The sequence below is a fragment of the Bicyclus anynana genome, chromosome 22 (genome assembly GCF_947172395.1).
Source record: "Bicyclus anynana chromosome 22, ilBicAnyn1.1, whole genome shotgun sequence".
Lineage (NCBI taxonomy): Eukaryota > Metazoa > Arthropoda > Insecta > Lepidoptera > Nymphalidae > Bicyclus > Bicyclus anynana.
In genome coordinates, this window is record NC_069104.1 from 11,436,667 (window position 1) to 11,463,337 (window position 26,671).

General features: G+C 37.5%; 1 protein-coding gene across 5 annotated transcripts in view; it reads left to right on the forward strand.

The window, feature by feature from the left end:
• LOC112053903 (dystrophin, isoforms A/C/F/G/H) overlaps nt 1–26,671 on the forward strand; it is a 702,364-nt gene that overhangs the window by 568,812 nt on the left and 106,881 nt on the right. For all 5 annotated transcript variants that reach the window (XM_052888348.1, XM_052888349.1, XM_052888347.1 and 2 more), the window contains one exon: nt 17,835–18,007. In XM_052888348.1, the coding sequence (XP_052744308.1) occupies nt 17,835–18,007 (173 nt within the window). The remainder of the gene's footprint in view (nt 1–17,834; nt 18,008–26,671) is intronic.

The following is a 26,671-nucleotide window of genomic DNA, read 5'->3' on the forward strand; positions in this document are numbered from 1 at the left end:
AAATACGTTTTCAGATACTTTGAATACAGTTTTATCTTCGCTTTACTAAGTGAATAAAATTTGTCTGTATTTGGCCTCAGGTGTGCGTAATACCGGCAAGTTGAAATGAATTGATGTCGGAATGGTCCAGGGCTTAAGTTACCTAGGAAACAGGCAAGCTACCCAGCTACACTTTGTAGACTTGGAAGTTGGACCTGTAACTTAAATTAATGTTTGTTCCATTTTGCCATAACTGTACAAAGTTAGCAGATATTTAAGTAGTATTTTAACTTCGCAATAGCGGCCGTCTGCGACTTCATCCGTCAGGAAACCCTTAATTTTTAGCAGACTCAGAAGTGATTACAAAAATTAGAAAAGTAATGTCGAACAAAGGTAATTGATTCACAACATTTGTCAAGACAACTTAATTAACAAATCAAACTGTAACCGAAATAAGACCCTAGAATGACCTTGAGTGAAGTCACGCTCTTGTGAACGTTGTGTGTAGGGTTAAAGGCTCCTTTGACAGTTAATAAACACTCTGCTTTTCCACTCAAGTCACTCTCCCCACCTATCCCAAGTAACCCATAAAGAATTACACAACAAGAGATGTGGACGGCTCGAACGCCACGAGCAACCGCAAGTCGTTGCAACGCGGCGATAACACAATTAACATAAAAAAAGGTTATTTAAGTAGGTATACCTTCACTATCATTGATCATAATATTAGCCGATGGACGTCCACTGCAGGACATATGCCTTTTGTAGGGACTTCCAAACATCACCTTGAGCCGCCTGCATCCAGCGAATCCCTGCGACTCGCTTGATGTCGTCATTCCACCTGGTGAGGGTCGAGCAACACTCCGCTTTCTATTGCGGGGTCGCCATTCCAGCTCCTTGGGACTTCAACGTCTATCGGCTCTTCAAACTATGTGCCCCACCCATTGTCACTATTACTACATAATATAAAATGAAGTCGCTTCCGCTGTATGTCCGCTTAGATCTTTTTTACTATGCAACTAATTTTAATGCAGTTTTCTGCTATATTTATATTCATGAGGAAGGTTTATATGTTATTAGGTACATATATTGTAGCACAAAAAATATATCAGAGATTTACATTATACCCGTGGTAAGCCAGAGCGGATCGCTAGTAATAAAAAAACAAAAACTGTTCCGGATTTTTATTTAGAGCTTTTTATGGAACAATTTCGTCATTCATGATTCTTACTTAGCTGATTAAGCTGCTCACGCAACGGAAGCTTTTAAAAATAATATTTTCCCGTTTTTGCTACATAAATGAGCTATCCAGAACGAAAATAAATTCTCAATTCGAATCATTAGTTCCTGAGATAAGCGCGTTCAAACAAACATTTCAGCTTTATAATATTAGTTTAGAAGCACAATACTTTGATTAGTCTGTACTTGGTCGCAGGTGCTGGTAAAGCCGGCAGGTAGGGGTGAATTGATGCCGGTATACGAAGGCCGGGGCTTAGGATACCCGGGTACAGTTTACGCGGACTTTAGAGCTGTCACTTGTATTGATATTTGTTTGTTCCGAACTAACTCTGGGAACTGAACTGAAATTATCTTTAGTATTGCTCAGACTTTAGATAATAAACGCTTATTTCTCACTAGCTGACAACCCGCGGTTTTATTCGCGTAGTTTCCGTTTCCGTGAGAATATGGGGATAAAATATAGCTTGTGTCACTCGCAAATAACGTGGATTTTCAGTGCCAGTCGTCGCTAACTAATCAGTTCAGTAGATTCAGAAATTACCCCCTACAACTTTACCTCTTTATAATATTAAGTGTAGATTTGTTTGTTGTTCATCATCATTAGTAGCTCATATTTGGCTCACCATTGAGCACGACTCTCCTCTCACAATGAGAGGGGTTAGGCTAATAGTCTACCACTCTGGCCCAATGCGGATTGGCATACTTCACCCACGTAGAAAATTTTCAGGTTTCCTCACGATGCTCTCCTTCACCGTTTGAGACACGTATTTAATTTCTTAGAATGCATATTACTGAAAACTTGGAGGTTTTGGAATGCCCTGGACCAGATTCGAACCTACGTCCACCGAATCGTAGACAGAGGTCTTATCCACTAGGGTATGGACATGAATGGGTTCGGGCTCTTGGTTAACAAAGTTCAAAAGCGCGAGCGATATCTTATTTCATCATCATCATTAGCAACCCATATTCGGCTCACTATTGAGCACGAGTCTCCTCTTAGAATGAGAGGGATTAGGCCTTAGTCCACCACGCTGGCTGAATGCGGGTTGGCTGACTTCACACCTTCACCTTTTTTTTTTTTATTCTTTACAAGTTAGCCCTTGACTACAATCTCACCTGATTGTAAGTGATGATGCAGTCTAAGTTGTAAGCGGGCTAACTTGTTAGGAGGAGGATGAAAATCCACGCCCCTTTTCGGTTTCTATATTCATCGTACCGAAACGCTAAATCGCTTGGTGGTACGTCTTTGTCGGTAGGGTGGTAACTAGCCACGGCCGAAGCCTCCCAGCAGCCGTAGAATTAAGAAAAGTCTCATGTATGCAGGTTTCCTCACGATGTTTTTCCGTCACCGTTTGTCTTATACCATATTTATAAAACAAAGAAATAATAAACACAAGAGCTCAAAGTAATATTTTACAGTTGAACTGTAAAGCGTGTGTATTTGTGAGTTTGTTCTACAAACCTCCCCAGTCAGTACAAATATGGCGTAGAACTAATAACAGTTGCGAAACTCAAATATAACTGCAACAGACGTTACTAGCAGTTTATGTTGCATTTTCGTTTGTTTGGAGTTTAATGTTGTGAATATTTGACTTTTATGAGTTCGGTTATGGGTATTGACTCCTCTTCATTGTTTCTACAATGAATAGGGTAGTGTTTTGAAGCTACGAATATATTATATTGTAATGGTCATTTACTTAACTTTAATTTTAAGTTTTCGACTAATTACACGCTTTATACTAGCTTCACTTGTAATTATGTATGGAAGAAAATCTTGGAATCTTAATTTGACCCATTTGACTTCGATTATAATGAAATTTTGCACACGCTCTGAGTTCTGATGATAATACATGACTAGTTAAGAAACGTCAATAGAAATCCAATATTGCGGCCTCTCCAAGATGGCGGACTGAATGTTTTAAAATCCACCCCCATGATATGGATGTCAAATGAAAAGGTTTGCTGTCAGAAATACGAAAAAAGTAACGTGACTTAAATTCTTATTATTTACCTGACGTTTCGAAAGTGCTTGTAAAATTGATTGATTTAACTTAATGCCGGACGAATATTGACTTATAAGCCCTCATTTGCACGAGGTTTGTGTGCAAACACTTACACACAAGCTTTCGCCTTTATAATATTAGTGTGATTTTGAGCAATCAAGTCACCCGACCGCCCAATTTTTTGCAATAGCTCCCAACGTGTCCAAACAATCAAAATTTTCTCATTAAAAACTTCTACATGCCACCGAAGCCGCGGGAAACAAGTTGTCAATAAAACAATAACCAGTCATGAATATCAGCATAAAAGTTTTATTTTTTCGGTGGCCATTTAAATTCTAAACACGTGCGTGCGAATCCCGTGTTAAATTGCACGAAAAATGACAAATGTGACAGATCACGTGCGTGATTTCGGCGGCAATCCGCCATTTTGTCCGGCCCATGTCCGGCTAGGGACGAAATCCGGTTCATTAACGATTCGCGGCACGGTTAAATGAATGTGTCCGGGTATAACCCTTAACCAAGTCATACATCGTCTTGCAAAAGATCGAAAGCAATAGATCTGTAGATCTGTTTTTTTTTGTTTGTTGTTTTTTTTAACTTTCCAGTATTTACAGCCAGAATCTAGTATATAAATATTATACAGGTGAAATTTCGTGTGTAAGCATGCACGTATTCTTAAATACACCCGGATTCGTATTCGGCAATGCTGCCAATATTCGTGTCACCATTCCATGGGTATGAAGTAGGCATAAATTGTATAGTTATTTTGGAAAGTTACCATTGTATTTCCTCAATAAAAAAAAAATACACAAATGTGTATCTCAAATTCCGAGGTAAACTTATTAAGATGTAACTCACTAACTTACTAACTTAAAAATGTTGTACTAGCCTGCAAGTTTCACATAAGTCAATATTTTTTGTGAAATCGTATATAATGGATTATTAAACAATTGAGCATATTTAGCAACTGTGCCAGGTCTTTTGGAAGTGCGCGAGAGATGAGACCCTGCCAACGTATCTACGCAGGTCCCATCCCATTTAAAAGCCCATAGACCACAGTACTATTGTCATCCGGTCGAGCCTCTTGCCGTCATTCCTGAACAAACAAGGAGGTTCAAATTACGAATTCTTATAACTTAGATTGGTCGCGACTTGGTCGTTAGCGACCTAATCTAAGTTATAATGGCCTATGGGCCTATCTATGGGCCTCATAAAAAGGCTCAGAGTCACACAGCGGGCGATGGAACGAGCTATGTTAGGAGTATCTCTGCGTGATCGAATCAGAAATGAGGAGATCCGCAGAAGAATCAAAGTCACCGACATAGCTCAACGAGTTGCGAAGCTGAAGTGGCAATGGGGCACATAGTTCGAAGAGCCGATGGACGTTGGGTCCCAAAGTGCTGGACTGGCGACCCCGCACTAGTAAGCGCAGTGTTGGCCGCCCCACCAGGTGGACTGACGACATTAAGCGAGTCGCAGGGATTCGCTGGATGCAGGTGGCTCAGTATCGTGATGTTTGGAAGTCCCTACAAAAGGCCTATGTCCTGCAGTGGACGTCCATCGGCTGATATGATGATGATGATGATTTTTTTTTTTTATCTTCACTTCATCTTTAATCTTTATTTTAAAATCATCATTCTTCAATCTTTATTTTGAAAGGCTGAGTCCATTTTGGACAGTCGCCTTTGTAATAATGCTTATCTTAAAATTTAATTAAATCTTAAAACTTTTCCTAAAAAGCTGTACCAGCGCCCTGGCCTCCTCTGACTGAGGATGTGCCAGTGAACTATTACAGCCGCCCACCTCTCTTAGTGCAGGAAATCTTAGCAGTACTTCCCGTCGCATTGCCTCGTTTCTGACACACTCCAACAACACGTGGTACATGTCTTCTGGCCTGTCAAAGTCTGGGCAATTTGGTGACGATGATGATAACTTAGATATACCTACGCAATTCTTTCTAAATTATATTTTTACTTATTAATAATAATAATAATAACGAGAACCTTGTGAGAGCTGAGACAGAGAAAAAACGTAAATATCTAGATCTGGCTCACGAGGTTACCGCCATGTGGCATGTGGAGTCCACTGAAATCATCCCCATCGTTATATCTGCCAACGGTTTGATCCCAGTCAGCCTCGCTCACCATCTGAGGCGGCTGGGGTTCCGTGGCAGTTCGCTCGCAGGCAAGATGCAAAAAGCGGTCTTGCTGGACTCGGCTAGGATAGTCCGCCGGTTTCTCCACCTGTCGCCCTGACCCCCGGCCGTTTGGTCTCCCTGCCGGGGTGAATCCTCCGCCCGGTGCATATATGTATTTATGTAATATACATTTAAGTTTATTTATTTTGTGTATTTAAGTAAGTTTATTTATTTTCCCTTTGGCTTTTATATATATTTATTTTGTACCGGGCGTGAGAGTAGAATGCATGTATAATAATAATAATAATAAATAATCTTTATTACCATACTTATTACTAGGCATACATAAAATCAATTTAATTTTAATTATTGTGCTTAAGCTATAATACAAAAATAAAAAAAAAAAGAAACTAATTATTATTACTCGCCTACCTAGTAAAATGGCAACTGGTCGCAAACTCAGCCTTATGCTGTGCATAGTGCACAGCGCTGATTTTCAGTTTGCTCCGTTACAACGGTCTAACGTGCACCGTGCTTACTAGTATATCATTTTAAAGAAAAAGTTATTAAAGTTTAGCGTGGAACAGAATAGTACCAAAACGAACCCGTCAACCACCAACATTACTACACCGTAAAAATACAACACCAAGCAATATATCACAAAAATTCTCAGCAAAATGTTTATACCTTAAACTTTCCTCCCAGCACAGAGCTAAACCGCAAGCCGCCATAACTATACGCATTATTGAAATCCTGGCCTTAAATATTTCACTATCCATCTTGGATATTAAATTTTTGCTTCGCCGCGTTTTTGCACCGCACTGGCAACGTTGACTGTTAGTAATATGTATAATGGTTTCCACGCTGAAAGCCTTTGGCCTTTGCTGAATCACAAATAACATTTACTGATGCCCCAATTCAATGGAGAACGTTCCTGTTGATAGATTTCATTTCACAAATAGATCTGGTTGTTGATTGATTTTACAGGTTTTTATTTAAACTAAACAAGAAAATTACATTTTATTTCACAAATATTTGCAGTTTTCACGCGTTTTTACACTTCCACAGATAAACACATATCTGAGTTCGGGCCCATGCAGATACAATCGAATAAATTTTGACTTTAAAAAACAAAAAAAAAACATTTATGTGTGCGATTTTACAAGTGTTTGTTTAAACTAAACAAGACTAAGATCGAGATAACACATCGAGTTTGGGCTCTTGCTGGTTTTCGTCTTTTTATTTTTCTTCAACACTTACAATAGTTCAACAAAAATAAAAAGAACAAAATACAATAAAACGTATATTAAAACAAACTTCATTTTATAGATTTTTATAGAATAAAGCTGCTCTGCAAAGCTCACTATTATTAATAGCTGATGGACGTCCAATGCTGGGCATAGGCCTTTGGATAGACTTACTTCTAAACACCACGGTCTCGAGCCGCCAGCATCCAGCGGCTCCCTACAACCCGGTCCATGTCGTCGGTCCACCTAATGGGAGATCGACTTAAACTGCGCTTTCCAGTGCGGGGGTGCTATACTAGCAGCAAAGTCATGTAAAGTCGAAAACAAAACATTGTTTGTAACCTAAAATAACATCAAGTAGGTACTCGTATGTATACTTGACCCACAGTGCAAAAAAAATGCGGAAAGTGAATAAATCAAGTCGGAAACGACTGAAAACCGGATCAAGGCGGTAATCCCCAGCCTGGTAACCGGTTGTAACAGGATTTAACTGGATATAACCGGCCCGGGCACCTGAGATTACGAGCTAGATGTAGGGTGGCCAGGTACAAAGCTATCCCTGTTATCCCTGTAGCTTTCCACTTTAATTTTCACATTATCCAAAAATACTCCTAATTGAAGAAACCAATTGTGGTTATGTTATAGGAAAAAACATCACCTATAACATAAACAACCATGCAGACAGACACACTTGCATACCAACTACGTTGCACTGACCTGCACCTGTCAACCTGATATCATAGGTGACAGGTGTGCAGGCACCTGAGTCTTAACACCTCATAGGTGTTAAGACTCATGTGCCTGCAATACATTGGCAAACGTGCCTTCGGACAGTATAGCAGCTATGCAAATTGCTTTTTGGCAGCATAAATACCTCAGCATATTTTCTAGACAAGGTCAAAAAGCCCCATACAAAACCAGGATACCATACAATATATTACTGAAAGCTGGTTACCCTACTAGAACCGCAGTAGAGTCAGTTTGCCGACTCGCTCATTCGTACGAACGATAGCAACTATCTTTGGTTCGTTTCTGAGAATTTATGTACCTCCCGATCTCTACTTTTCAATCCGTTTGTGGTTGGGACTAATCTATCGGTGTACCTACCTACTGCATTTTGTAGACTGTTGTTTTAAAAATAAACTTTTCCCGACTCGACTTCTATTTGGGAATGAAGGAGGATTAACCTTTACGTTGAATTTTCAATTGATTAACCTCTATGTTTCGTGATAGCCCGGTGGATATGACCTCTCTCTTCGATTCAGAGGGCGTAGTATCGAATCCAGTCAGGTGCATGCACCTCTAACTTTTCAATTATGTACGCCTTAAGAAATTAAATATAACGTGTCTGAAACGATGTCGAAAAAAATATCGTGAGGAAATCTCCATTCCTGAGAATCTTCTCAATTATTTACGTGGTTGAAGTCTGCCAATCCGCATTGGGCCAGCGTGGTGGACTATTAGCCTAAACCCAAGGCCTAAAGCCTAAACGAATATGGTTTAATAATGATGATAATGATGAAAGTTTAGCGTGGAAGAGAATTGAAAAAATTAAAGAAAATAAAGAAAATTATATTCTTTAATTTAATTTGTAATTAAGACAATTGGGATATTCTCGATTCTCTACGTGTGTGAAGTCTGCCAATCCGCATTTGGCCAGCGTGGTGGACTGAGCCTTAACCCCTCTCATTCTGAGAGGAGACTTATGCTCAACATTGAGCTGAATATGGGTTGTGAATAATGACGATGAACCTCTATGTTCGATTTTTGTTATTGAATAGAAGAATACTGGGATTTATCGCTCAAATATTTATTTGGATTTTTTTCCGCGATGTCACTGCAACACATACCCAGAATCGCCACTCATTTAGCTTCGCGGCATATATATATACAGACTAAATTGCATTGAAGGTAGTTTTTAAATTTTGTAGAAAAATTAACATAACTTAAAAACCGTAAATTTCGATTAATATATATATCGCGTTAGTTTAGTATGCCTTGATGTCAGCTCACATTGCAAAGTTTTTTGTACTATTTTCGGGACACCCTGTATATTTTTATTTAAAACTTCAGCGCAATTATATACAAATATCTGGACCAGGTGCCAATTGGTATTCACTCGGCTAGCGTCGTCTGAACATCCGACGTTCTCACGTGCAAGCTGTAACCACATGCCCGGCTATGCAATTCAGAAATATAAGCTTTACGTGTACATATGACCACTATCTTACGCCACAGTGGAGGGAAATTCGCTGGAATTTATTGCAGGTGGCTATTCTGTAACTATGTTTTGTATGACTTGCTAGTGCGAGTGTCGAATTCATCTCTTTCTCTTTCTATAGTATCGTGTTAGGTAGAGAGAGAGGTGAATTCGAAACTCGCACTTACGACACACAAGACATCGTTACAGAATAGCTGCGTAGCTACGAACTCGTAGCTTTATTATTGTATCTTACAACAGCTACGAAATAAAAATGTTGGTATTTAGAACCCAACGAAATTATATTATGCCTACATATATCATACTTCTATAATTAAAAAGTAAAATAAAACCCCAGTAAAATAAAATCAATTAGATTTCTCCAAGATAAAACATTCAAAAATCATTTATTTCAAGTAGGCTCAGTTTACAAGCACTTTTGACACGTCAGTTGACTATTTGTAAAGATTCTACCACCGGTTCGTAATGCAAGTTCTGCTGAGAAGATACCGGCAAGAAACTCAACAGTTGCTCTTTTGAAAAAGTCATACAGTATTATAATAATTTACAATTGATAACAATTACTGTTTACATTTCTTATAGTTTTACTTCCTGTGTGAAGGTGGAAGCTGATCCAACGGGCTCCAAGCAACTTTATCATTAAATTTAAATTTCACTCACATCTCAGTTTACGTAATCATTTACTGTCATTATGGTAACAGTAAAGCAATAGAAATGTAGAAATTTAAGCCCCCAAAACCGAGTCTTACTTTTAAACTAAAAAGTCAAGTAAAAAAACAACCCAGCCCGCTTCCACATCTTAATCCCGGCTAACTTGATTAATGCTCCGCAATTTTACAATGCTCATTCGTTTTAATTTCACTCACATCTTAGTTTACGTAATCATTTACTGTCATTCTGGTAACAGTAAAGCAATAGAAATGTAGGAATTTAGTCCCCCAAAACCGTGTCTTACTTCTAAACTAAAAAGTAAAGTAAAAAACATTCCAGCCCGCTTCACATCTTAATCCCGGCTAACTTGATTAATGCTCTGCAATTTTACAATGCTCATTCGTTTTAATTTCACTCACATCTTAGTTTACCGACTCATTTATCTTGCTCTGTGTCAATCCATGGCAGGCGCCTCGCGAACTTAATCTTTTAAACGCTTTTCTACGTCTGCTAACTAATTTAAGTAACACAACTGCTTCAAAGAGACTATGGCCCGCATTATAGTATTTACGGCTTCTGGTAATTCTAAGAACTTATGCTATAAAGTTATTTTTAATTTTATTGTATACCCTTCTGGTGATCTCAGGCATTTATGCTATAGAGTTATATGAAACTTTATAGCATAAATACCTTTAAAAACTTTATGAAATCTTTATATTTTCATTATTCGAATACCACTCGCTGGACTATTTAGAAGAAGACCCGTATTAGAAAAGACCTACACCTATCTATTTAATGGATGAATAGTGTTTTACATCAAATTTAGAACGTTCAAAAATATATTACGAGTAGGTGACCTAAATATTTCCTGGCCAAAGTATCATTAACTGTCATTACTGATAGTTTGGCTAGGATTTTTTGAGGCAACCTACCAGCAATATATTATTTACGTACTAAATTTGATGTAAAACACTTTCCATGCATTAAATAGATAAGTAGGTGGTTTCTAATACAGGTCTTAGACTAAATTGTTGTATCCGCTCCTATTACCTACTTTTTCCGATTAGTTGGATAGGAACAGGGATATTGGTCACAAAAAACTTAAAATATATGGCAAATATTCTTTCAATCAATCAAATCAATCAAATCTTGAAAAAAATATGCCTACTGTATTTTTCCTTACTGTAATTTAAAGTATGTAGATAATGTAGTAGATTGATCTCTAAAAAGAATGAAGAATAGTTCAAAGACCAAACAGTTGTCCCACCAAAATGTAAATCATCTCCTAATATAGAGCAACATTTCGCAACGCTTCACGTCCTACATTACCGCCCTAGACGGTATATATTAGTCTATATATACCTCTTATATACAGACTAATATATACCGACTAATATATATATGTCTATATACAGACTCACTAGACTTGCAAGAAACACGTCCTACGAAGTCCCGCCAAAATTCCTTGCCCCGGTCTTGATATTGCACTTAAATAAATTAAATTAATGTAACATAGTTGTCGATTGTAGTGAAGTGTAGTGAAGATGGAAACAATGGACACACCATTCGGTAAACTCGTTATCGGTTTCCCGTCAGTGTAAAAGCGTTGATTGTGGGCCTTTACACGATCGCCGCGAGCTAGTGATGCGTACAGACCAGTGTCGATAGTATCGATAATAAGTATTCGACAGTACTGTAGCTTCCTTACGTTGTGGAGGTCCAGGCAACACATTTCTAATTCGCACAGCAAAAATTTGGAATGACCTTCCAGGGTTCTTTTTTCCTGACACGTAGACAATTTACCTTCAAAGCGAGAATGAATAGGCTGATTCTAGGTAAGCGTGCTTCAACCGCATTAATGCTTCCATCAGGCCTAATTGTAGTCAAGCGCAAGCCTTTATTGCATAAAAAAGAGTACTGTAAAATAGTAAAGTCGAAGTTTAGCGACATAACTGCGGAACGTTTCAGCACATAAACTAACGCGTCGGAATTATCGGTCGGTAACACACCAGGCGTGCGGAACTGTCGGCTGAGGTGCAATGCAGCTTTTAAATGTGCACGGAACTTTCGGCTGGTGCGAAAAGGCAATTGGAAAAACATTACGAGCGTGTTCAACTGAACGTTGTGATATTCCCAAATATCGATAATTTAAATAAAATGGCGACTACTAAGACAAAACTATCAATTCTGTACATGAACATCTTTCTAGTTGGTGATGATGTGGCTTTCAACAAAGAGGTCCTGAGTTTGGTTCCAAGTTCGAGTCAATTTCGGATTTTGTATTTTCTAAATTGGCTCATGTCTGGTCTGATGGTCGCGTCTGTGGTGGTTAGTTACCTCTCTTCTGGCAAAGTTAATCGTACATGTCGTACGTTAAAACATAGTACTATTAGCACAGTTTAATCTATTAATTATAAACACTATGTGATATCCATTCTATTGATAACCATATTCATATGCTAACACATTTTTCCAAGGACAACTATCGATAGTAATTCTATCGACATTTTGATATCACTATTGCGAGCCCGCCTCTGCGTTGGCTATAGCGGGATTGAATTCTCACGTTGTTTACACTACAGCGCACTCGATGGGGAGTTTTTGGCTACCGTAAATGGCAGACAGGTTGTAAAGCAATATCTGTCTATTTATTTGGAAGCCTTTTTATCCCTGTCCAATAAAGATTTCACCTCGGAACAAGATATAAACTATACTCAATGCTGTAAACTCGTATACACCTTCATTTTGGCTTTTTAATTACTGTTGTAAGTCTTATAAAACTCGTGACTGTGCCTGTAAGTTAATCAAGGTCAAATGTTTCTAAAATTAGTTCTTTGCGATTGTTTCGGTTTATATAAATAATAGAGGGCAACATTCATGTATGTAAACAATTGTTTTAAGCATTTCTGTGTCGCATGACCCCCCTTTTCTAGTGATCTCATATTATCAAAAATCATTATGAAAGATTGTCATCCCATTCACCTTCCATTAGTAGGATGTGTACTATGGAGTTTGGATAGTAACACGGTTGCTTTTAAATGTAGCTGTTAACATACCTGGCCCTCAACCTTTGAAGGAAAAAAAGAGTACTTATTTAGTTTCATCTGTCCCGTTGTCTGGACAATGCGATATTTTTCTGACACAGAGCTAATCTGATGATGGAACTGGAAGGTGGCTATAGGAACTGTAATTAAACGACGCAATACCATCAAGTTTCAGCTCATTTGATTCGCTTTGACGAGTACTTTGGTACTTTATGGTAACCAGGGTCTGAAGAAGGAGCTGGAAGGTGGCCATAGGAACTCCGTAATTAAACGACGAAACCCCATGAAATTTGGGCTCATTTGATTCGTATCAACGAGTACTTTCATACTAGGTGGTATGAAATAAAGTTTTTAACTTTTTAGTTCATTTTATTAACAAAATAATAATAAAAACTTGTTTAAAAAAAAATGTTCTTAATGGCAGACTTATTATTATTTTGTCTTCTGAAACATAATATGAGATATTGGGTCGGGATATTTTAATAAAATATGAAAATATTTTATACGAATTTCCAGCATATAATACATTGCGGTGTTATTATATTTTTGAATCCATGCAAATATTCAATAGCTTGCGAATTCAATAATCACGTATTCGTACATTTTACATCGAATTTCGACAGAAGCGAAAGAGCTATATCGGGTATTCAGATCACGCGTGCCGAAATACGAACATTAATACAATAACGTGGTAATAATTAAAAATACAACTGTAAAATACGTGATCGGCCCTCCGTAGTGGAAACGCTGATTGCGATAAGCTTCTATAGATCTTTTATACAGCTTTTTTGCTGCTTTTTATACGCTTTGATGCAAGTTTTATACGTCCTATTAAAAGTACGTAATGTATGGCACATTGGAAAAAACTGAGTAATATTTTTAACCGACTACGACAAGGGATGGTTATGTCTATATTAGTTTAAGTATGTTTGTTCTTTTGTAGTGCTCTAGAGACTAAACTGTTGGACTCTGAAAGCAAGCGATTAGAATGCTTAGCAAATCCTGGACAAAGTTCGGAACCAACATCTCAATCCTCCAACTGGGCATCAAACAGCGTCTTTCACATGGCAAGACGACACGTCCATTGAGCGTCTTGTGGTAAAAAGAAAGGTCGAAGGCACAAAAGTGCGTAGCAGGTCACCAATGCGCAGGACCAAGTAAAAACCGCTTTTCATGGATCTCTCCACAAATGTGCTAGGAGCTACTACTACTGGGTACACTACGGGAGAAATGGCGACGGATAGTGAGTTTGCTACTACCCCTAAATGACGACCACGACCACTCTGTCAAGAGTAAACGAAAAACGAAGAAGCGTGGGCTAATTTTGTGGATTCTTACATCAATCTCAATCCGTGTTGTGCAAGTGTCAGTAAATACATCCAGCAATCACAAATTAATGGCAGTGACGAGACGCCATGTTCTATATGAAAAAAACCGAACTGAATAACTGGAACTTAACTAAGAATAGAACTCAAAACAAATCTATACTAATATTATAAAGCTGAAGAGTTTGTTAGTTTGAACGCGCTAATCTCAGGAACTACTGGTCCTATTTGAAAAATTCTTTCAGTATTAGATAGCCCATTTATCGAGGAAGGCTATATATTATCCCCGTATTTTTACGGGAACGGGAACCACGCGGGCGAAACCGCGGCTTCAGCTAGTAAACTTACATATGAATTAGAAGACGTCCCACTGTTTTCCTGCATAGGAATTCCCGTTCCCGTGTTCTCCAGATCCCGTGGAGATATGGGAATAAAATTGATTAGTCTAACACTCAAAAACAATGTAGCTTTCTTCTGGTGAAAGAATTTTCAAAATCGGTTAAGTAGATCCAAAGATATTACGAGTAAACATGCAATATACGAATTATTAAAGATCTTACATGTCGTAGCAACTTTTTTGAGAATTCTGAATGAACTGAACTTTGTATTAAACTCGAATCAAACATCCTTATATTCAAATATCGAATCCATATAAAAGCACCTATTTTGAAAATCTCGAAAGTAAAATGAAGAGTTGAGCACGCTCGAGGGCGGGATTACAGTATTGTGAGCGCTTGAAACTTTTTAATTAAACGTTATTAATTTGCGCCTACGTGTGGATTAGGCGTATTCTTGAGTTTTACTTCAATCGTTTTTTACGAACTTTGCAAAACTCTTTAGTGTTTCTAGATGAGCTCTTTATGTTTTATCTGGGGAAGTAATCCCATCATATTTATTTCTTCCGTTAGTGTCCTGTAAGTGTTGTAGCTTTTTTATGCGAATGACCTGACTTTTTTTTTATTATTTACAAGTTAGCCCTTGACTACAATCTCACCTGATGGTAAGTGATGATGCAGTCTAAGATGGAAGCGGGCTAACTTGTTAGGAGGAGGATGAAAATCCACACCCCTTTCGGTTTCTACACGGCACGGTTTCTGGGTTCGTACCGGAACGCTAAATCGCTTGGCGGTATGTCTTTGCCGGTAGGGTGGTAACTAGCCACGGCCGAAGCCTCCCACCAGCCAGACCTGGACAAATTAAGAAAATCTCAATCTGCCCAGCCGCGGTTCGAACCCAGGACCTCCGTCTTGTATATCCACCGCGCATACCACTGCGCCACGGAGGCCGTCAAAACTGATAGTAAGAGGAAAACCATCGCTTGTAAAAAGAGCTTTTTTGTAAGGCAAAGTAATTCGTATGGTTAAATGCCACCCATTTCCCAACATCCTGAGCCGTAGGTGTTAAGTAGGATATATTTTTAGCATAGATGTCGTTATAGCCCAGAGGGTTTGACCTCTGCCCATCGATTCAGATGGCGTAGGTTCCTTCCTAATTTTCAGTTATATGCTTTCAAAGAAATTAAATATCACGTGACTCAAACGGTGAAGGCAAAACGTCATGAGGAAACCCGCAGGCTTGAGAATTTTCTACGTGTGTCTGCCTTTTGCTTTGCAGCCGCCGCCATCGTGGTATAAATTACCCTAACCCCTCTTTTCTGAGAGGAGACTCGTGCTCAACAGCGAGCCGAATATGGGTTGATAATGATGTTTTTAGAATATCCTGCAAAGTGTTGTTTCCTACGTTTGTGAGATATCTGCTTTTTCGTTTAACTATAATGGTTGAACTATAAAAAAGCTAAATTCTTTTACACGAAAAATATACAAATAAAATGAATATTTGTATGTCACACAATTATTGCTAAAAATTTCATCAATGAACACTGTCAATAATAAAGTAAAAATGTTTGTTAAAAGAGTTCTAATTATAAATTTATGTTATAATCCAGGGTACAATATACTCGTATCTCCATTCCAAATTTCAGCCAAATCGGTTAAGTAGTTGCGATGTAAAGGATTAACAAACAAACAAACATACACATGAACTTCGCCTTTATACTATCAGTGTGTTATCTATCTCAGTTTCTTATCCTAAGGTGTAGGTATTCTAGATCTAGAAATAACTCCCCCCGTCAGTATTGGAAAGGCAGCGATTTGTTCTCGAATCCGGGTCTTAGAGAGAAATGGCGCACTTAGAAACACTAACAAAACAATAACTCCTGTTTAAATCACAGAGAAAGAGAGAGTGAAGATAAATGTATTGATTTTTTTTTGTGTTGTGCCCACATTGGCAGTTGCCAACTGTTCAAAATCAAAGTCTTAAACAATAAATCATATGATCAGTCTTTCGTCCTATTTTAGCAGACTCTGAAGTGGTTACAAAAATAAGAAAAGTAATGTCGAACAAAGGTTATGATTCACAATACTTGTCAGGACAACTTAATTAACAAATCAAACTGTAACCAAAATAAGACCCTAGAATGGCAGAGGATGACTTTGAGTGAAGTCACGAACTTCTGAACGTTGTGTGTAGGGTTAAAGGATCCTTTGACTGTTAAACAAACACTCCCCTTTTCCATTTAAGTCACTCTCACCGCCTATCCCAAGTAACCCATAAAGAATTACATAACAAGAGATGTGGACGGCTCGAACGCCACGAGCACACGGAAGCCGTCCGTACCGCAAGTCGTTGCAACGCGGCGATAACAATATTCTTCTTTGCGAAATCACATAATAGAGGCTGAATACGTACGTATAGACGTACGAAAATGACGCGCAAGCGATTTTCTTGGAACAAAAAATAAACTCAGTATTTAATAGCCTGACCTAGGACTCGAACCCAGGTCTTCATAATCTTAACAATGGACTTCTAGTAAGTAAACAAACCATATTTCGCCCTTTAAACTTGATGTATCTACCCTCATTAACGTTCACAAATTACCGGCGTCATGATCACAGTATTAATATTCATAGGCGGCTCGTCACAAGACGTTAAATTGAATTCGTTAAAGGATACCGCGTCCTATGTTGATGTAACGTCACGTATGAACTTTGGGTGCGTTTGTTTCAGACAGTTTGAGTGGTAAACACTTTGCAATCACGCAATTTTGATGTTGATTGAAAGAATTTTCGTACAAACTTTCACCTTTTTTTCACTGTCTTGAGAACTTCAGAATTTTACTGCAACCTACTGTTAAAATGGTAAAATTTGCAAAAGTGCTAATTTTCATAGACATTTTTTTGTGTTTTTTTTTTAATTTTTATTAGGATCGAAATTCCATTTACAATTGACATTTTATAGGTACCATAACTAACTAAACACAATTACTAACACAACCAAAATAAATCTACTTCTATTAGTTTGAGCTTTGATGTATCAGCCTGTTAGTTTTATTTGTCTTTGAAGTACGTCCGTTGCGGGTGACTCTGATGAGCTATGGCCCTTATGTTGATCCATAAATATTTAAACACAAAATGGTGTATATTCTGCATTGGGCTTATTTTCAATTCATCTACAAACGTATCTTTAAACCATAGCATAGCGATGCTGAATGACTGCTAAACATAAGAACAATCACAGTGAAGAAGAAGAACACACTAATTACATATTTTCATTGGCAAACCCTTCAAGTTGCAAGCAACAGCTGTGCTGACTAGTAAGCATAAAAACGATGAACTACATATAATCAAAACCATGTCTCTCATAAACAGTTCTAGAACTTTAATCCCTGTAAAGAACAATTGTCGCACCTCGACGCTGTCAAGAACAGTTTGATTACCACAAATAATAAAAACAGTTTTAGAACCCTGACACCTGTAAAGAACAGTTCTAGCAACTCAACGCTAACAACATCTATTTGATTCAACTACAGAGTAAATATTCATAACTATTACTGTTAAGAACTGTTCTAGAACCTCAACGCCTGCTAAGAACAGTTCTAGAACCTCTCTATCTTTTATGAATAGTTAGATCCAACCATTCCTTGTTCCAGGACCTCCAATCGGAGATCGAGACACACCGGGATGTGTACGCGTCGCTCACGGGTACAGGGCGGCGCTTGCTGGGGTCATTGTCCTCGCAAGAGGACGCTGTGATGCTGCAGCGGCGTCTCGACGAGATGAACCAGAGGTGGCACCATCTCAAGTCCAAGAGTATGGCTATCAGGTTTGTAACTTTTTACTTTTTACAGTAATATTTGATACTAGCGGACGCCTGCGACTTCGTCCGCGTGCAATTCAGTTTTTTACAAATCCCGCGGGAACCATGGATTTTTCCGGGATGAAAAGCCTATGTGTTAATCCAGAGTAAAATCTATTTTCATTTCAAATTTCAGCCAAATTGTTACAGTAGCCGCAGCGTAAAAGAATGAACAAACATACTTACACACGCACTTTGACACTTACACACAAACTTTCGCTTTTATAATATTGGTGTGATAACAAACAAATAGTCCAGAAAGTACTCTTAATTCCGCGCGGCGTCTAGTCTATACTTAATATTATAAAGAGGTAAAGTTTGTGGTATTGTAGAAGTTAATTTTTGGATCTACTGAACCGATTTTAATAATTTTACTATCAGAAAGCCACGTTATTTGTAAGTGACATAGGCTATATTTAATCCTCGTATTCTCACGGGGACGGGAACTACGCGGGTGAAACTGCGAGGCGTTAGCTAGTAAAATATAAAAGTCACTTGCAAAAGCGAGTTTACGAAAACCTCGCGAAAATCAAATTACTTCGCATTTGTGACATTTCGATTAAGTGAGCGAAAATTAGGCGATTTGTACGCGAACAGCCTTCATTGACAGCGCTATAAATATCCGTCGGGAATTTCATTTCCGGGAGCGGCCATTTTTACTGGACTTCCCTTTGACTAGTGCACTTTATATTTTGCTAATATTACGAATTTAAATGTATTGATTTTAATTAGATATTTTATTATAGGACTCAAAAGTGATTACAAATATAAGAAAACTAATGTCGAACAAAGGTTATGATTCACAACACTTGTCAGGACAACTTAATTAACAAATCTAACTGTAAAAAAAATAAGACCCTAGAATGACCTTGAGTGGAGTCACGCACTTGTGAACGATGTGTGTAGGGTTAAAGGATCCTTTGAAAATTGACTAACACTTCCCTTATCCACTCAAGTCACTCTCCCAAGTAACCCATAAAGAATTACACAACAAGAGATGTGGACGCCTCGAACGCCACGAGCACACTGAAGCCGTTCGTACCGCAATTCGTAGCTTAATAACAATTTAAATTACCACTAGCGTATCTGAAATAAGTGTATCCTAATTGCAATCTTACCTTAATTTATAATTTATTATTAAAAAAAAGTTATTATGACATTCAAGATTATTTTATGGACATGGACATTTTCTAACTTATTATTTTCTAATTGTGACATTGTATTAATTTAGATTCTTATTTTTTCTGCATTCAAATGTATTTAATTATTTAAGATAATGTGTACCATGTGCTATAATATGTACCATCATGTTAAACGTACATTTTCATGAATAAAATATCATTCATTCATTCATTCATTCATACCTGCTGGCTTATTCACTATTTTGGTCTTTATCATCAACCTATTGAAATAAACATCAAATCAATTGAATAAATGACATTTATCTACTGTATGATATCCACCAGTAAGCACCGGACATCGTATATGTCAACTATGTGAAGATATTCATCCTAATCCCGTTCTACAAGAAGGCATCGACACACATTGTTCTACACGACATCGTACCGGAACCGTAAATTGCTTGGCGGTACGTCTGTGACGGTAAGGTGGTAACTAACAACGGCTGAAACCACCCACCAGCCTGACCTAGACTAATTAAGAAAACTCAATTGGCCCAGCCGGGGATTGAACCCAGGACCTTGTAAATCCACCGCCCACACCACAGCGCCACGGAGGCCGTCAGATAATGACGATCCACTATTCTCACGTCAACGAGATGGATACGTGTCCATTGATACAATATCTGTCATGTATTCACATATACGTGTCCATTGACACTATATCCGTCATACAGTTATACAGTTAACTTCATCTGCGCCGATCAGTCAGACCGCAACTAAGCCAATTACGATGCGGCTCTAATTGGTATTAAGTCACCCGATAGCTACCACTCCTATCGCACTCGACGTAAATTAATTATTAGCGACGCTGTGATTCAGAAATAGAATAAAATGGATTGAATGTGTTAGCGACTGAGTCTATACCGTCGTAAAATGTAACGAGGTTTACAATTTCCAAAGACTTTTTGTATTTGAAACCAACAAAAAACGTATGTATGTACTTATATAGATTATCAATCGACGTGTACATTTTTTATGTATGTTCAAAATTCAAAAATTCAAAATTTATTTATTTCAATTAGACTTACTTTACAAACACTTTTGAAATGTCAGGATTATGTCATAATTTATAATTTAATCTAATGGTGGTAATAATAGTCGAAAACTTAAAATTAAAGTTACGAGAGCTCCAAACGCGCCTTGGTCCGAGAAGAACAACAAACTTAGCCAAGGTTTATTTTTTTTTTGTTTACCACCATTTTACAAACTTATTTAAAACTAAGCACACAGTCGTATAATAGGCGAAAGTTTGTGTGTAATTGTGTAAGTATGTTTGTTCCTCCTTTACGCTGCGGCTACTGAAGCGATTTGGCTGAAATTTGGAATGGAAATAGATTTTACTTTGGATTAACACATAAATTACTTTTCATCCCGGAAAAACCCATGGTTCCCGCGGAATTTGTGAAAAACTGAATTCCACGCGGGCGTCCGCTAGTACTGAATATTTCAAATAAGTATTTATTCTTATTCTTATAACTAGCTGACGCCGCGCGATTTCACCCGCGTGGTTCCCGTTCCCGTGGGAATATTGGGATAATATACAGCCTATAGCCTTCCTCGATAAATGGGCTATCTAACACTAAAAGAATTTTTCAAATCGGACCAGTAGTTCCTGAGATTAGCGACAAACAAACTCTTCAGCTTTATAATATTATTATAGATTATAGATTCAGATCTTCTGCTAAAACATCTTTACCTAAATATTAAATTACACGGAAACTCGCCGAAAATCTCGCTCATATTTTGTAAAATTTAATATGCGCCACAAAAATTCCTTGCACAGCCACCATCCATCTCGACGGGCTAAGACAACTGAAGTATGTAAATAAGCGAACAATCCGGCATCTCGTGAACATTCCGCTTGTATGAATGCAAGAAACACGCGAGGAATGCCCGTGTGCTGCGGCGCGCTAGCTTGTTCCAACCAGCGATGCCTAGCTCAAACACTTTGCTGCGGCGTCGACATTATTTATTGAATTCCCCTTTGGGACTCGATGTTGTTATACTTTTTACTAATATTATAAAGTCAAAATCTCAAAGTTAATTTATTTTAATTAGGCCTATTTGTAACGTTACGGTTTGAGTTACAAAAACTAAAAATTAAAGTTATGAGGGTTCCCCGTTTATGCCCAGCTTTAGGCCTAGTTTAGACTATTTTACGTTAGTACGAACGATTTTTGGGCGGTAAATCCAAAAATTGTTCGTACTCGACTTAGATACTAAAGTAGTCCAAACTAGGCGTAATTGCTCTTTGTTCTGTGGGGATTATGTTAGGAGCTTTAAAAATGCGTAAGTTTGTGTTAAGGCAGTGAAGGTTAAAGGATATATTTGTTACTCTTTCTTGCAAAACTACAGGTAGGATTTTAAGAAAATTCGTTACAAAGTTAGGAAATAATCTTGTTTTTTCGAACAGGCATTTTTGGAACGACAGTTTTATCCGTTTGTAGTTACTCTACCACCAGTTTGGAAGATTAGTTTTCTTAGGATCTGCTAAAAGAAAATCCAGCAATAAAATCAACAGTTGATAAAAAGTACAATTTTATCAACTGCTCAGAGCACATTGACCACATTTAGTAAAACTAAAGAGTTCCCGTGGTAAAGTAAAAAAAGTTAAGTTAAGTTAAGTTGCCGACATAGGTTATTTCTTACTAATATTAGGCGAAAGTTTGTTGTTCCTTCATAAAGCAATTAAGTATTAAACCGATTTAGCTAAAACTTAGAAAGGAGATGGATTATTATGATTCTCTATCGTCAAGGCTACTTTTTGTCGTTAAAACTACATAGCTTCGGGAAAAAAAATCACACGTAGTCGCATGCGTCTGCTAGTATTATAATAAAAAATTCAATAGTAACCATACTCAGTATATGAGCAGTCTATTATAGTAGACCATAAAACGATTATAAAACCTACTGTATGCGCGGTAGCTGGCAGATAAGATATGTATTAGACGTAAAGTGGTTTTTATTGCCTTTCAATTGCATATAAAAAGTTTTGAAGGTATGGCGGCAGATATAGCGATTTTTGTTCCGAATAATAATAAATGTGGGGTGTTACCTACGAGTATGTAACTAATATTATAAAGAGGAAAGATTTGATTGTTTGTTTGTATGCATTTTGGCTCTGAAATTACTGAAACGATTTGAAAAATTCTTTCACTGTTCGGAAGCTACATTATCGCCGAGTGTTATAAGCTGTGTTTCTTCCCATATTCCCACGAGAACAGGAACAACGTGGGTGCAACCACGCGGCGGTAACTATTATACAAATAAAACTTTTAAATGTTGTTGGTTTTTTATCTCGGACGCAATAACGGGGCGTTATTAGTTTTACCGCTATGTGTGTCTGCCTGTCTTTGCAATGGTGAACCGATTGGTAACCGAACTAAACTAACTTTCAGTGTTAGATAGCCCATTTATCGAGGAAGGCTATAGGCTATATATTATCCTCGTATTCTTACGGGAACGGGAACAACACGGGTGAAACCGCTCGGCAGCTAGGGTAATATATTTAAAATCTCATCGCTATAAATGATACCACGCCCTACCCACAGATAGGGTATTTTGCATACGTAGCACCATAAAGAGAGCTGTTTAGTGATTTCATAGTGAAATAAAAGTGGGATTGTGCGGACATCTTTATTTCGAGTTTTACGAGCGAAAGCGGGCGTAAAAGATGTTTATTGTATATTCATTTGTGATGGATAAGGGTGGCTTTAGATTTATTTACTAACCAGCTGCGACTTCGTCCGACTGAAATTCGTAATATTTACAAGATACCCTGTACATATAGAAGACTAGCGGAAGCCCGCGACTTCGTTCGCGTGAAATTTAGTTTTTCACAAATCCCTCGGGAACCATGGATTTTTCCGGAATAAAAAGTAGCCTATGTATTAATCCGTGCTATAATATATCTAAGTACCAAATTTCAGCTAATTCGGTTAAGTAGTCGAGGCGTGAAAGAGTAACAAACATACATAACATTAAAATCATCAGTTTTCGCAAATCTCGGGAAACCATAAATTTTTACAGGATAAAAAGTACCTATGTGTTAATCCAAATTTTCCATTCCAAATTTTAGCCAAAAAAATCAAAAAATCAAAAAATCAAAAATCATTTATTTCAAGTAGGCTCAGTTTACAAGCACTTTTGACACGTCAGTTGACTATTTGTAAAGATCGCTTCAGTAGTAGCGGCGTTAAAGAGTAACAAACATCCAAACAAAATAAAATAATTTTCTTTCTTTCTTTCTTTCTTTCAAACATCCAAACATACATACAAACTTTCGCGTTTATAATATTAGTAGGAAAACATTCCTACTCACAATTTCTACCCTGCTGAATCTAATAAGGGACGAATGCTTTGGAGAAAAAATTTCAAAATTAAACAACAACCCTCTTCCGGGTAGGGACCACATCCCCGCATATCTCGTGGGATCAAAGGGGCCAACCGCCGAGGGTGCAACCTGTCAGCGAAACTCAAACACGGTACAGGGGTAACACACGAAACATGAATGAGGGCTTCGTTTTGGTGACAATTGAGTTATATTAAATACAATTGCATAACTGATTAGGAGACCCAAAAGATGTTATTATGTCCGATTTTTTTTGGTTGCTGTTTTATAAAACTTGTCTATTTGTCTGTCGGTATTAAAAAAGAAACGAACTATCTTTTTATTTTCTGTATGTATGTTTGTCCTGTTTAATCTATACAACGGCTGACCAAATTTTAATAGGACTTACACTGGAAAAAAGAATGGTCTATTGAGCAAAATTTTAGCTACTTTTTATCGTGAAATAATCCATAATGGGGATGATGATTAGGTTTGAATATATTGATTGTTATGATAAATAAGTTCAATGTTAACTAATTTATACATAAAAAGCAAAGATTGTCTGGATATTTGCAAAATAAATGAGATAATAAAATTTCAAAATCTATTAAAAATCTTTTATCGTAATTAGATGAAAATGCATACAGTTTTAGCTTCCTTACATTAAATGTGACATTTTTCAATATATGAACTACTAGCGGACGCCCGCGACTTCGTCCGCGTGAAACTCGATGTAAACTTTCAACTACCCCTACCCTTCCCTTCCCTACCCCTATCCTACCTTTTCCTGAATTTTCTTTGCTATAAACCTCACGGAGCCCGAGGCCTTTCCAACGAATGCAAAACCGTGGAAATCGGTTCGTGCGTTCTGGAGTTATAGCGTCAGGAAGGAAAACCCGACTTATTTTTATATATATATAAACAAACGCACGAATAACAAAGATATTAGTAATTTTGTTTGAACGCATTACATTACCTACGACGTCATTAGTAGTAGACCCTTTAAATCCCTGTAGCTCCGAAAGTTATGATCGCAGATACCCTGTTCCTTTTACAAAATTGCTTTACTATTAGCATACTCTTAATTTATATACAATTTAAAAAACTGACATGTTTTACATCTTTAACTATTTATTAACATCTAATTTATTCTAAACACAAAGCAATCTAATTTCAAAAAGCGGTTTCGACATGGGTTTTAACCTCAAACCCTCTGATATGGGGTTTTAAAGCTTTTAATCATTCAGCATGGGGCATAGTAAAGTTAGTAATTGCATATTCATCTTGGCACCCTTAAAGTTTATAGCGCTCGTGCCAGAATAAAAATCTTTGCAAACGTTGCGATTTATACAACTGTGTAGGGTTGTGATTTCTTAAGCATATCGATATCGATTAAAAATACTTTAAATTTGATATCCGATTTGAAAAAATCTTTCAGTGTTAGATAGCACATTTATCGAGGAAGGCTATAGGCTATATATTATCCCCATTTCCCTACGGAAACGGAAACCACGCGGGTAAAACCGCGCGGCGTCAGATAGTCTTTTATATAGAAAGAAGCGGACCCGATCAAGCATCGCTTTTGTTTATTAGCACTTACTCCTTCCCTACCCCTACACAGATAAAAAAACCATAATTCATTTGTACCAAGTAGGTAGGCTACCTTTACAAGCACTTTTGAAACGTCAAGTAAACTACTATTTGTAGAGACTCTACCGCCAGTTCTGAATGCAGGTTCTGCTAAAAAGAGCTGGTCATAAAGACAACCTTTGTTCTTTTAAAAAAAATACATTATCATAGTTATACTTTTCATTAAAAAAATCGAAACCGTCCGCCTTAACAGTGCTTGCAAACTGTTTCTTTTTTTTATGAAAAGTATATAGATAACAATTGGTAAGATCATTACAATTTCAATTACTTTTACTTCCTGTTATTATATTTTTGCTCTCTTATAAAATCATGTCGTTGTTACATTTGAATCACTACATTTTTTTTTCTTTCTATGATTTATTCTTAACACAGATCCATAATATCTAGCTAGGACAGCCAGTTCTTGAACTTCAGAAAATTGTAAATAAAACTTTTTGTGTGACAAATAAACACTTTAAACGATTTCTACTTACCGTTTTATTAAAGTTATTATTAACTAGCAGAATCCCGCAGTTTAACCCGCCTAGTTTTTCCTATGGAAATAATGGAATAAAATATATACCATGCTACTCCTTGATAATGTAACTTTCCATTGGTGAAAGTTTTTTTCACATTGGCCCGGTAATTTGGTCAGAACATATTATTAAATGCGAAACAAATAATCAAATATTTCCTTTTTATAATATTAGTATAAATATAAATGTTAAAGTTATCGACTAGATACCATCTCTAGTTTTATCTAAATCCGCGGCTTAACATATTAAGCAGCTGAGCGTCGGCCAATTTTCAACAATTGCTAGCGTCTCACGCCGAGCCAACTTGCTGAAACATTTCGAGCCACAAAACATATCAGAACATTGTTAACAATATGATATATCTTTATTTTTACCCGACAGAGCAAAAAAGAAGGGTTATGAGTTTAGCAGCAGCCGATAGACGTTGTATTATCGGTTGGATACCTGTCACTATTGGGTCACCAGACCAGACTAACCCGCATTAGACCAGACTAATCTAATGATAGACAGACCAGGCTCCAATATGGACTTAAATCTTAAGGCGATAACATTTTTGAGAGTGACCTGCAGTTCTGCAGGTGCAGGGTAGATAGTTATATACATTGTGGTTTTTTTTTTATTCTTTACAAATTAGCCCTTGACCACCATCTCACCTGATGGTAAGTGATGATGCAATCTAATGTCAAAGCGGGCTAACTTATTAGGAGGAAGATAAAAATCCACACCCCTTTTTGGTCTCTACACGAAGTCGTACCGGAAGGCTAAATCGCTTTGCTGGTAGGGTGGTAGGATGAAAATCCACACCCCGTTTACTACACGCCATCGTACCTGAACGCTAAATCGCTTAGCGGTACGACTTTGTCGGTAGGGTGGTAACTAGCCACGACTGAAGCCTCCCACCAACCAAAGTTCAAAATAGGCAACCTGTTTGCAATGTGCTAATGTTATCTATCAT